Source organism: Onychostruthus taczanowskii, unplaced genomic scaffold, assembly GCF_017590055.1.
Source record: "Onychostruthus taczanowskii isolate IOZ18803 unplaced genomic scaffold, ASM1759005v1 scaffold66, whole genome shotgun sequence".
Taxonomy (NCBI): domain Eukaryota; kingdom Metazoa; phylum Chordata; class Aves; order Passeriformes; family Passeridae; genus Onychostruthus; species Onychostruthus taczanowskii.
The window spans coordinates 2,866,929-2,878,938 of record NW_024504344.1 but is presented as its reverse complement, the minus strand read 5'-3'; the positions used below and the strand labels follow the sequence as shown (position 1 = coordinate 2,878,938).

The 12,010-nt window shown below is 41.4% G+C and overlaps 1 protein-coding gene across 15 annotated transcripts in view; it reads left to right on the top strand.

Moving 5' to 3' along the window:
• PTK2 (protein tyrosine kinase 2) overlaps positions 1-12,010 on the top strand; it is a 190,131-nt gene that overhangs the window by 57,212 nt on the left and 120,909 nt on the right. For 11 of the 15 annotated variants that reach the window (XM_041420828.1, XM_041420827.1, XM_041420824.1 and 8 more), the window contains exon 1: positions 1,712-1,839. The exons of 3 other annotated variants lie outside the window; for them this stretch is intronic. In XM_041420828.1, the coding sequence (XP_041276762.1) occupies positions 1,737-1,839 (103 nt within the window). In that variant the 5' untranslated portion in view covers positions 1,712-1,736. Of the gene's footprint in view, positions 1-1,711; positions 1,840-12,010 lie in introns of those variants that run through there. One more of the 15 variants, XM_041420832.1, reaches the window with a different exon arrangement.

Genomic DNA, 12,010 nt, shown 5'->3' with positions numbered 1-12,010 from the left:
CACACCACTACAATAATTGGGGTTTAAATATTTACTGTAGCATGTTTTGCTTTATTGTTGAAGATAAATATAATCGACCTTGTCGCTAGAAGTGTTTGTCTGTCTGTGTAGCACTGAGGGGCTTGGAAAACTTTGTGGTGGGGGGAGGAAGGCACCCAGGCATGTCTTCAGTTCCCTTTGGCTTTCTTCAGCCCCAGAAAGAGCTTTGTGCCTGAGCAGTGATGCAGAACATCTGATGGGCCTGGTTGTGGCCTAATCTCTCTCCCTTTTTTTTTTTTTTCCAGTGAATATTTTTTCTCATTTAAATGGAGAAACAGACAATAGTTAAATGCAGTTGCTGCTTCCTTTCTTCTTTTTTTTTTAATCAAGAATTTTGACATACACCACTAATTCTGCAAGGCCAGTCAGTTTATTGAGAAATGAGATGGCAGTAAAGAATGGTAATTAAACATATGCTGTAGACGAGTGCATGCTGCTACAAGTAGGCAGATAGGTTAAGTTGAAGGCTGCTGGCTTTAGATTAATTCCCTTTTGGTTCTAGTCTTGGATAAGCCTTACGCCTTACTGCTGAGGGCTGGGAGTGAGAAGAGATTACTGGGGAATATATAAAGAGCTTTAATGGTAAGTGTGAATCTTGTTCCTGTTGATTTTAATAAGTGTTCTGGCTGAATCAGTTATTTATAATTTTTGTGCAATACTTTGCTGTAAAATGGATATTGGCTTTATTTCCATATACACATTCTGCCTGGTTGTGTGATTATTATAAACATCGGCTTTTGCAGTATTTAGACTCACCATTTTAAAACAAAACTGTTTGTAAGCAGTTTTGGTGTTAGGTGCTACAAAGTTAAGAAACAAAGGCCGTTCACCATCTGGGGTGGATGTTTGAGGTGACCTTTGCCTTCTGATGAGAAGTCAATAAAGAAGCCCCGGGTTTAGAGGGGGCTGGATGTGGCACTAGGGACTGGCGTGGGCTGCTATATTCGTTCTTTAGGGCCAAGCAGCACTGCCAGGCTTTTTCCATCCATAATCTCGTGGAGTGATGCAAGTGCTGATGTGACCCCAGTTCCTGCTGAACTTTGGGGAAGTTCTCCAGCGTTTCTAGGGAAGTTCCCCTGCGCTTAGAGCGAAGTTTTGCTTTTAGGATGCCTGGCTCTTGTGTCGGTAAGCGGACACAGCACATGTGTAAAAGCGATGGCAAAAAGCGGGTGAGGCAGGGAAGGGGCGGTGCGGGGCAGCCGGGAACGGGAACATCAGCGGCGGCGAAGCGAGGCCGGTCCGCAGCCGGGCCGGGCGGCATTTCCAGCGCTCTGGCTTTGCACAGAGGGTGAACCGGAGACGGCCGGGCGCGGGCAGCAGACGGGGATTAGCATATTAATGGGAGCCGGGTAATCGCCTCCCGCCCCTGCCCGCCCTCCTCCGCAGGGCTCACTCCGCCTCGGCAGCGCTCCCGGGAAGGAGGAGGACGAGGAGGTGGATGATGCTCCGGGGCGGGGGGAGATGAGGCAGCGGCGCGGCTTCCCCGCAGCGGAGCGCGCTGCAGCCCCGGGCGGGCCGGGGGACCGCGCTCCCCCCGCAGCCAGGTGAAGGCGCACCGCCCCGGGGAGGGCCGGGGCTCCCTCCTCTCCCCGGGATCCGTCACGTCCAGGCGGCTCCGGCCTCCCCCCGCAGGAGCCCGGAGCGCTGAATCGGGACATTGTGTGCCGGAGCTGGCCGGCATCGAGCACGCTCTGTGTATGTGGCTGCTGGAGGTGGCCGGGCAGCAGCCCCCGAGGCGGGCAGGTGCGGGCTGCATGGAGAAAAGCGGCTGCAGCCCATTCCCCATGTGCTGGGCTAAAGGTACTCCGACCTTTTATTTATATATAAGTGTATGTGTATGTGTGTATATATCTATATATATATCTGTATGCATTTCTCTCTCCTTCTTAACGTTTTACCACCTGTGGTTCTATGGTTTTTTTTCCTATCAAAGCCAACCTAGAAAATAAATATTCTGGTCATGCGCTTGCAGTGCGGAGCTGCCCCTCCGCAGGAGCTGCTTCACCTGACAGCTGGGATGCTTCGGGTTTTGTGGGATTTTTTTCTCCCTCTGCCTTTAAGAATGATTTGAAATGAAAAGAGCGCTTGAGCTGTTTGGTTTGTACTTGCACTGATGTGAGGATCTGACGGCTTTGTTTGTGATCTTTGTATGTTTGAAGCCGCTGCGAGGGTGATTCTGCTTTCACTCACCTTTTAGAAGAAGTAGTTTTTAAGTGTCTGATCCTGATCGTAGGGAGCGAAGACTCACGTGTTTTACTCTGAATTTGCCACCCCTGTTATCCACCCCCAAACTGAGACAATAAGTAGCCACAGACCATGAATTTATTACAGTGAGGCGGTTGGACTTGGAATTGAGGCTGAACAATAGTTAGATGGACTTGGGAAGCTCATTCACGTGATAATCTGAATTTGCACCCCAAGACATTAATATTTATCGTATTATCATCTAGAAGTTATTTGCATATTGGAGTTGTGGATGTGACTTTACAGGGATTAAGGTGGAAATTCTGTTAGTAGCTAAAGAATCAAATCTTCCTTAGATGGAAAACAACAGTAAAAAGTTGAATGTTGCTGGTTGTAAGCATAACCTTCCTCGTGCTTGCTTTCATTTCAATGTACTTTCTTTTTTGGAAGAGAAACTGGCAGTGAAGTATTGCGTCACCGTAATCTTGGATCACGGACAGCCAGTTACTTCAGAAGTGCAGGGCAAACGTATCTGAACTAAGGATTCGACAGGCATAGCTGCCGGTTAGTTGCTTGAAAAAACCATTAAATTTATTTACAATTTTTATCGTCTAGTAATTAGGAGGACACACGAAGAAGCATTTAACACTTTGTCTTGCCTGCTTTCTGCACCTTTCAGAAATATTCAGGCTAAACTAGTCTCCTTGACACAACATTGACATGTTATACCACATAGGGTAGAATCGACTTAGAAATGGGAGAAGTGGAACGCCACACCCTCGTTTCATGAAGTACAGAACCTGTCAGCTCACTGGGGAATAATATTTAGTAAACAATGAGTAACGGTAGCTGGAAACAAAGCTAATACAGAGTGTCCTTTGCTTTTAGTAAAACTTGTTTACCATGAAGAGGGTAACAGCAATGCCAGATCTGTGTGTCATACATTGGGTAACAGAAGTATTAGATGAAATTGGGATTCATCTCCTTGGACTATTGTGAGAGTCAGGATGAAGGTACCTCCCAGAAAGTAACTTTTGAAAGTAGGGAAGTATGTTCTGAAAGCAAAAGCAAGCTTTTGCCATCTGCTGTCCGGGCTGCTTAGTATTGAGGTATCAATTTCTCCCGCACTACTCCAGTCCCAGAGGATGCCCCAGCAGGGCCGGGGATGGCTGCAGTGGGCCGTGATAAAAGGTATTGATTCCCCTCCACCCATTCCAGCAACTGAAATGAATGAAAAATGATCCCACCTCTTCCTCTGGTCATCTGTGTTCTCAGAACATGACTTCAGGGAAGACTGCTTGTCCATCCCCTCTGCCCCAAAATCTGGAGAGCAGCCCTGTAATCTCTTGTTATTCCTGTTGGGGGGAGAAGGGGGACACCAGGGGTTGCATAAGAGGACAAAGGCACCAGGATCTTCACAGCTGCCAGTTGTGATGATTTCTAGAAAAAGCTTCATCACAGCCTCCCAAAAAAATAGGACAGATGAGAAATAGCTTGAGCTATATTTGTCATTGAATGGTGGCCATGCCTTAGTCGATGATTACTTTGTGTACTGTTCACCGGCTTAACCTTAGGGAAATGAGACGGATCTGGCCTACTTTGATAAGGGCTGTGAGATATCTGCAGTCCAAGAAAGGTAATATATTAATGAGAGAACCATTTAGTTCTGATGTCTTTATTCTGCCTCTTTGGTTTTTCTGTTACAGCATCAGGTTACCTGTAGCAAAAACTGATAAAACTTTTAAGTATTTTATAATGTCTTAAAATGGGATCTTGATGTGTGTGTTTTATTATCCATAACTTACTGTCTAACTGCTCAGTTCCTTTTGAATGGGACAGATTGAGCTTTTGTTCTACCAGGTGTGATCTCAGCAAATGTTTGTTCTTTGAAAAGGCTTTGAAATGTTTCAGTGAGTCTGTGCTCATACAGAGGTTCCACTTTTTTTAGCGTTCTTAAATCTGAAATCGTCAAATCTTCTTAGCGATAGCGTGGGATGACCTAATTGCAGCCAATTCTGTGGCTCTGTCTGTAGGACTGCTACAGAGAATAAGATATTTGCTTGCTTTAGAAAGTACTTGTGTAAATGTGTGGTGTTGTTTTTTTGCCTCCTCTCCACATTTAATCTAAGTAGTGTTACTGAATTGAATATTTCAGTCTGGATCTGCCCAGTCCAGATTTGAGGGTATTCCGATGGGTGAATGAAGAGAAAGTGTGTACTCTGTTGCTGGCATATTTCTTCTCAGTAAATCTGTGTTACTATAGTCAGGATAGGAGAAAGACATTTTTGGCTGCTTCCTCCCTCTCATTAAGTAATTTGAAACTTAAAATGTCAGGTCTTGTGGACTAATCATCCTGAAGCTCAGTTACAACTTCGGGGGATGCTGAAGTGCCTGTCTTGATCCCTGAGTAGTCACCACTCCTTTCCCAGCTAAGTGCTGAAACTTTGTGCTGGTATCATACAGGGTTGTTTCCTTTCTGCCTCTAACAGCAGACTAGAAAGTAGTCATGGATCATTAAAGACTTTTCACTAACATCTCTGAAATTTGTTAAGATCATTAATAGCATAAAGTATTGCACTTCGACCTAGATACTTTTGCTGGTGAACTTTTTTCTTGTGTTTCCTGTGAATTCCTGCCATTTTAACCTTACACAATAACTGAGTGAAAGCAGTGTAAACGTGACAGCCAAGGGTAGTTGGGTGGCTCTGCTATAGGTCTGTGAATTATCCACTCCAAGGAGGAGGAAGTTTCTTGAATATCTTCCAGAAGAACTCTGTTTAGTCATTTATGAACAATTAATTGATGTAATTCAATGTGTGCCATGTGAGTTGTTACTGCAGGGTGATCACAGTCCTTGAACTCAGCCATTCAAACAAACATGGAAAGTCTGTACTGGCTTAAAATAATTGAGCCAAATTCAGTCAAAAACCTGGTGTTGATTAAAAGAAATATTAAAAAATTTAACCTGTGTTGTGAAATGTATTTAATCTGCTGGGAAAGACTTTTTCCCTATCGCAAATGTTGCAATCTTTTTTTAAAGAGAGAAGCAGTTCCAAGTTAAATGTTGTGGGTTTGTTTTTTGGTGAGCTCTGCTGATTGAGGGGGTGTGTTCAGATGGGACCTGCTGGTCATGTGTTGAATATGAGCAAGACAGTTGGATGCATAAGAGAGGAGGTCAGAGCTGTTTCTCCTTCATCTCCATGTCATAAATCTCTGTTTTGCTGACAGAGTGATAACATTCAGTCCAACAGGCCCTTTTGGTTTTTAGGTGATAGGTGATCACTAAGAGGGACACAGTCGTAGAAAATGGAGTAAGGGAAGTTGCTGTGAAGGTTGTAGGCAGGTAAATAATCTCTAAAGGAAGATATCCTGCTTCTTTGATGCAGATATTGTATATGTAACATGGAAATCTAATTGTTCTTGTGTACAGAAAGGAAAAAAGCCATTCTGTTTGTGTGAGCATTCTGCTGCATCTTCTCAGTGAGCTTTGGTTGAAGTGACTGGAGGGAAGCACCTGTTCTTGCATTTTTTCTTTGCGCTGTAGGTGTAGTTTAGGGGTGACATTAGGTGCTTTTCCCTTGGTGTCTGAGGGGAAAATAGCTGGGAAAAGTCTGGTCTGTCATTTGACAGTCTGTTGTTCACTAACCACGTGGGTTACATTGGCCATTTCTTTCTGGATGGTAATTTTGGCTAAACTTCATTTAAACTTAGTAATAACTTTGTAGCTTCTTGAGCTATGAGACTTGCAAACCATGAAAAGTATCTCTTCAATTCCTGTGTTTTTTGGGAGGTTTTTGTAGAAAGAAGAAAAATAACATTAATCTCACCAAACCACTAATTTTTAAAGGCAAAAAGTTCATAGAATCACAGAATGGTTTGGACTGGAAGGGACCTTAAAGATCTGTCTAGTTCCAGCTCCCCTGCCATGGGCAGGGGCACCTTCCACTAGACTGGATTGCTCAGAGTATCATATTCCTGATATGCCTGTATATATTTAAAGGTGGAAAATAATCTGGAAAAGCAAGGGGGGTTCTCCCCTTCAGTGTTACAGCACAGCGTATGTTAGCTCAATATTCTTTAAAATACAGGAACTCTGCAGCTCAGGGAGTCTGCTGCATTCCCACTGGGATGATTGTTCCGTATTCAAAGACGACTGGAATGGAAGATGGAGCTTGAGATATTTTTACAAGAAAGGAAAGTGATTGTTTTAAAGGGCTGGGGGAGTATTTGGCGTTCCCTGGGTAATGGAGATGTGTGATCTTATCAATTGTAGCACCTGGTAATGAGCCAGTGAAGCAGCTTGGAATGAAATTCTGAGTTGCCTGAAAAAAACCTAAAACTTCAGTAAGGAAAACAAAATGTTTGAAATATTATTTTAAAGAAGAATTGGAAAACAAGTCTAAGAGCAAAGTGTGGAAGTTGGAACCCAAGTGAATGTTTTATTCTTGGAAATTATGCATTAAGCAGAAAAGTTAACCAGGAGTTTATAGCCCTAATTGCTTTCTTATTCAGTTTATATTTGAAATTTCTTTATCACAAGTCCCATTGTGTGTTTGTATTTATTTTCTATATGTAAAATACATCTACAGACGTGTGCATAATTTGGTTTGCCCAGTTAGCCTGGCAACACTTGCAGTATTTCAACATTAGATACCAAAGATGATCTCTTACCTGTTTTTGTGCTTTTAGCAAATGCAATTCATTGGACAATGTGTCTTGTGGAAGCTTTTATTGGTAGGACTATGGTACTGAAATGAGCTTTTGTGACTGGTGTTATATTTGTAAGAAATGTATTAGGTTGTCTCAATCCTCCACTTGCTGTAGTGTTGGAAATTGAATAATTGCTAATTCATGTATTGTAAAAATGTTGATGTGCCAGCAAATAGTATGTACTTTTCATTAATTGTCTGGAAGAAGATCCCTCACTCTTAATCCAAAATTCATGACTTGATATGGATTTGTTAATGGAATTATTGAATACTGGAGACATTATAGATTAATATACACTATAACAATATAGTAGGGAAATCTGTACAAGCTGCTGAATTCTATAACCCAGCACAACAAACAAAGGCCAGATGTAAGGAAATATCTTTGTAAATATTCTATTAAAAGAAGCTGAAGTACAGGACATCATAAATGTATTTTATTAGAGGAGTTACAGAAATACTATATCATTCATGAAGATGTCATCATCATGCAAAAGCAATGAGATCCCTGCAGTGTCTCCTGTTGAACCCATGCTGAGAACTGCCAGTGCCAGTTTTCCCTGCTGGGTTGTCAAGGACAGGGCTTGCTGAGGTATGGAGGTAGCTGGTGGTTGCCCAGCACTGGGTGATTCTGTATTTATTGGCATATGGAAAGAGGGTAGGATTGTCCTCTTCTGATATTTAATGTAGCTTAGCATAGATATTAAGAAAAGCATTTCTGTATGTGTTCAATCCTGCTGAGTCATTTTATTGAAAATAACCTGTAAACAAACTCCCTTTTTTCATTTGTTGATTTGATAGCTGAGGTTTGTTACTTTGCCAGAAGGGAGATTGCTTAATCCTGTCCCCGAGCACTGTCACTGCTTTCTAAAGTAGTGTTTCTCCTGCCAGTGATTTCAGATCCATAACAGCAAGCACTAGGGGTTTGTACTTTCTTTGAAAATTGGAATCTGCAAATTAAGTGTTGTCCCTTGCTTCACCAAGGAAATGTCTAAGGAGGAACAGCTTTTTCATGGCCTAAGTCTCCTCATCTTGAGTAAACACAGGAGTAAAATCAGTGTGTGCTTCAGTTCTGCTGTGACTTGGGACAGCAGCTCACAGCAACTGAGCTCTTCAGTGATGTCCTGTGCAGGGTCACATCAGCAGGGGATGAGGGTAATGAACTGAAGAGTGGCATTTTGAGACTCAAAGCTGAACTTTTTACTTCAGTTGGCTGTGCTGTAGAACTAAAAGTAAAACCAAACTTTCTTCATTTGGACAATGCCTCTTGATGAAGCAAAATTAATCATTTAATTGCCAGTATTTGGTCATGGATTCCCATACTGTTTGAGTTTTCTCCTTTAACATCCACGTGGAGGTCATTGAAGCAAAGAACATTTTCATCATAAGTGATTGCAGGGTGAGTAATGGTTTGCTGTCCTGTTACATCTTTATTTCTGGGAAGGAGAGTGAGAAGAAACTGGGTGTGTTCTGTAGCTTCTTAGCTGATTTTGGAAGATAAGGGGCAATAGGATTTAAACTCTTCTCACAACCTTTCTGCTAATAATGTTTGCAACTCAGCAATGATCTGTTCCTGTATGGGGAGATAGTAGGAATCATGTTCCTGAAATCTCAGTGTGTTCAGCTCAAAGGGGCTTTTGTCTTGCCTGTGTCACAATGGTTGGTCAAGATAATCTGAAGAATTGGAGTAGAGCAGTCTTTTCAATTTCATCCTAACAAATGATTCCCATGCAACAAATTGCATTGCTAGGTACTTGAACAACAGTTTTTTGTCCATTCAGGTGTTTGATTGCAGCAGTCTTGACTCATGCTGGCAGAATTAAAAGGTCTCTTGATTTATGGTTATATGTAGCTGTACCTGTCAAATAGGAGCATGTGTGTGCTGCAGATATCCATCCCAGCCCCTTCCCAGAGGGAAAAGGCACTGCTCAGGTGACAGGGAGCTGTGTATCCCTTCCCAGTTCAGGGCTGATTGCTGTGTCATGTTTATCACAAGAGCAGCAAAGAAATTAGGATTTACATGCTGAGCTGTTCCAGTCAGTGTCCTCTGGATGGAAGTGGGATGGACGCATAAGGGATGGTGCCTGTCAGGTCAGTAAGTTAATGTTTTATCAGCTAACCAGGTTTAGCAGAAGGTGGGCTTTTCTGCATGTTTCTGAACCTAAAATTAAGGGGATTTTGTTCTGGTTATTCTTGTGAGGGCTTAGTGCCTTGTTTTCTTACACAGAGTTGGGAGGATGCCGTAGAACCCCAGAATGGTTTGGGTTGGGCGGAATCTCCAAGATAATTTCATTCCAACCCCCTCAGCCATGGGCAGGGACACCTTCCACTATTGCAGGTTGCTCCAAGCCCCGTCCAACCTGGCCTTGGACACTTCCAGGGATGGAGCAGCCACAGCTTCTCTGGGAAATCTGTGCCAGGGCTTCACCACCCTCACGCTAGAGAATTTCTTTCTTGTTCCTGTTCTGTCCTTGAAATAAAAGATTTGCCCCTTCAATATTTTGCTTTTACTTTCATATTTTTTTAAATACATGCACATAGTATTTCATAGAGTATCTGATATAAAATATAAAGTATATTATGTACTGTTTTGTGGATACAGACTATATAAACTGAATATATGAATACTAGGCATCATCAGGTCTTTGGTAGGAAAATATGCATTACTTTTCTTCTTTCCAGAGTAATTTTGGTGTTTGTATAGGTTCTGTATAGTTTGTGTGATACTGAATAAACTTTTTGCTGGTTTTGGTTGCATTAATTTTGTTTTCCTGGAACAAGCTGTGTGACCTGTATTGACCAGTAGTGTTGGACTTCATGTTTGAAGTACCAAACTTGCACATCTAGATATAATTTAAATATCTTTTGTCAGTCTAGAGGTGCAATAAAAATGCTTTTGGAATAATGCTCTTATATGCCACATCTCACTTCTCTTCCCAGCTCTGGCTGTGATACATTTGGGCACTTTAGGTAGTGTCTCACACTGATGAAAACCAAGGTGTTGCAGTAGGAGCAAGAGCACTTGCTGTGGCTGCCAAATAATTTCTGTGATAAACCCTCCTTCAGGTAGTCTTCTACTCAGAATTATCCAAGTCCTTAATTGTTATGCTGAAATCTCTGAATTGTTCATTCCTAAAATTTGAAGGGATAATAGTTGTGCTTTTTCAGTCTGGTCTGTACTTGGGAGGGAGCAGTGACTGTTCGTTGGAGATGGGAGTGGGAACGAGCTGGAAATGAGAATTATCTGAAATCAGGAACAAGCACACCCTGGATACTCCTGGATACACAGCAAGGTCATGTTCACAATTCCTGTTCCATCCTGTAGGAAAAGCCAGGCAAGTTAAAACACACTTTTATGTTTATCCAGTAGAGAAAAGCAATGGCAACCAGTCACTTCTGTTTAATCCAGATTTATCTCTAGTTTGTTTTTTTTAATGTTAAAATCACAGTCAAGCCAAAGTAAAATAAACCACAGTGGGAGGGGTTGGGTGTAAATATATCAGGAACAAGGAAAAAACTATCAAAATGGGGGGAAAACTCTCATACTTAGAACTGGCTGTAAGATGGGATCATACTTGGGTCTGTATTTATGAGTTCACAGAGGTCAAAAATACTGGCTGAAGGATTTTTACAATCAGCTGTCTCAAGTTACTTGTGTGGTTGCAAAGGCTTGTGCATCTTCAGAAGAATGAGAAATGAAGACAGCTTTGAAACCTGCAGTCACAAATCTTCTGTCTTTCTTCAGCATGGTATTGGGAAATTTAGGAAACATTAGTATGAGCAGAGTATTTAGAGACATAAAATCAAGAGGGAGAGCACCAAACCTCAACTTCAAATAGTTTTTTATGTCTGCCAAGAACAATAATTTTATTTTATGAATCAGTCACTGATGTCTCAGTCCAGTGAGTATTTTCCTGTTCAGTGGTAGGAACATAAACAAGAGATTGTGATTTTTTGGAATAATGCTACATTTTGGGAAGTGAGAGTCATTCCCTTTCCCTAATGTGGGAATTGTCATGAATTTTAGTTTTGTTTCTGTCTGTGGTACACGTGATGCTTCAGCCCTACAATAATTGTACAAAACAATAGTTAATCTATAACTTTTGGTAGGTTATTACATAAAATTCTTGAATATTTTTCCTTCTCCTTTTAGGACTTCCCTTGCTCTGTATATCCAGTCTGCACTCACATTATTAATGTGGCTCTACTCTTGTTGTAAATGGGAATAAAAATGTGCTGCTTTATTTCTTTTCTCTGTTAGGAAAAGTATCTCTCTGATCAGGCAGTAGTTAGGACGTGAGCTGTGCCCTTCTGTTCTCCCAAGGACAACCTCCTGCACTGCAATAAAGTTGCTCATAAAATGTGTCCTTTGTGACTGAGCAGATTTTATAGAGCTGGCTCCTTTCAGGTGCTGAATGCTTCCTCCTTCCTCATCCTCATGCACTCAGCTATTCCAGCACTCACCACCACCAGCACATTGGTATGTTCCAAACTGCTGGAAATCCATAGGGGTGGGTGTTGCTTTGCAGAATTAAGGCCCTACTGAAGAAGAAGAGTGGATCTGGAACACTTTAGGTTCTGGATTTGTTGATTCTGGCCCGTATTTTCTTTGATATTGGTGGTACAGTGTAATTTGGCACTAAATTTTTAAATAGACTATTATTTTCTGCTTTAATTATTACTTTGTGGTTTTTTCTTTTTTCTCTTTTATTTCACACCACAGAGGTGCTATTTGTTTTATCATTGTGAACTGTTTTGTTTAGCATGTAAGAGAAGATTATATAAATGTTATAATAACTTGATTTATAAGTTCAGAGCTTTCTGTCAAAACAACATGTTTATAGTTATACTCTCAGCCTAATTAATCTCCCTTTAAACTTAATTTTGTTGCATTGAAACAAACATGGAATTTAAGGCTTTCCTGTAAGATGTCCTGTAAGAATTGACAAATTCTGTCCAAAATAAATTATTTGTAAATAACTTATATTGGTATACATCTTTGCTAAGTGCCTTTTAAAACATCGAGATCAATCTGTATGTTTAATATATGCTGTACAGCAATATATTGTCTTTTTAAA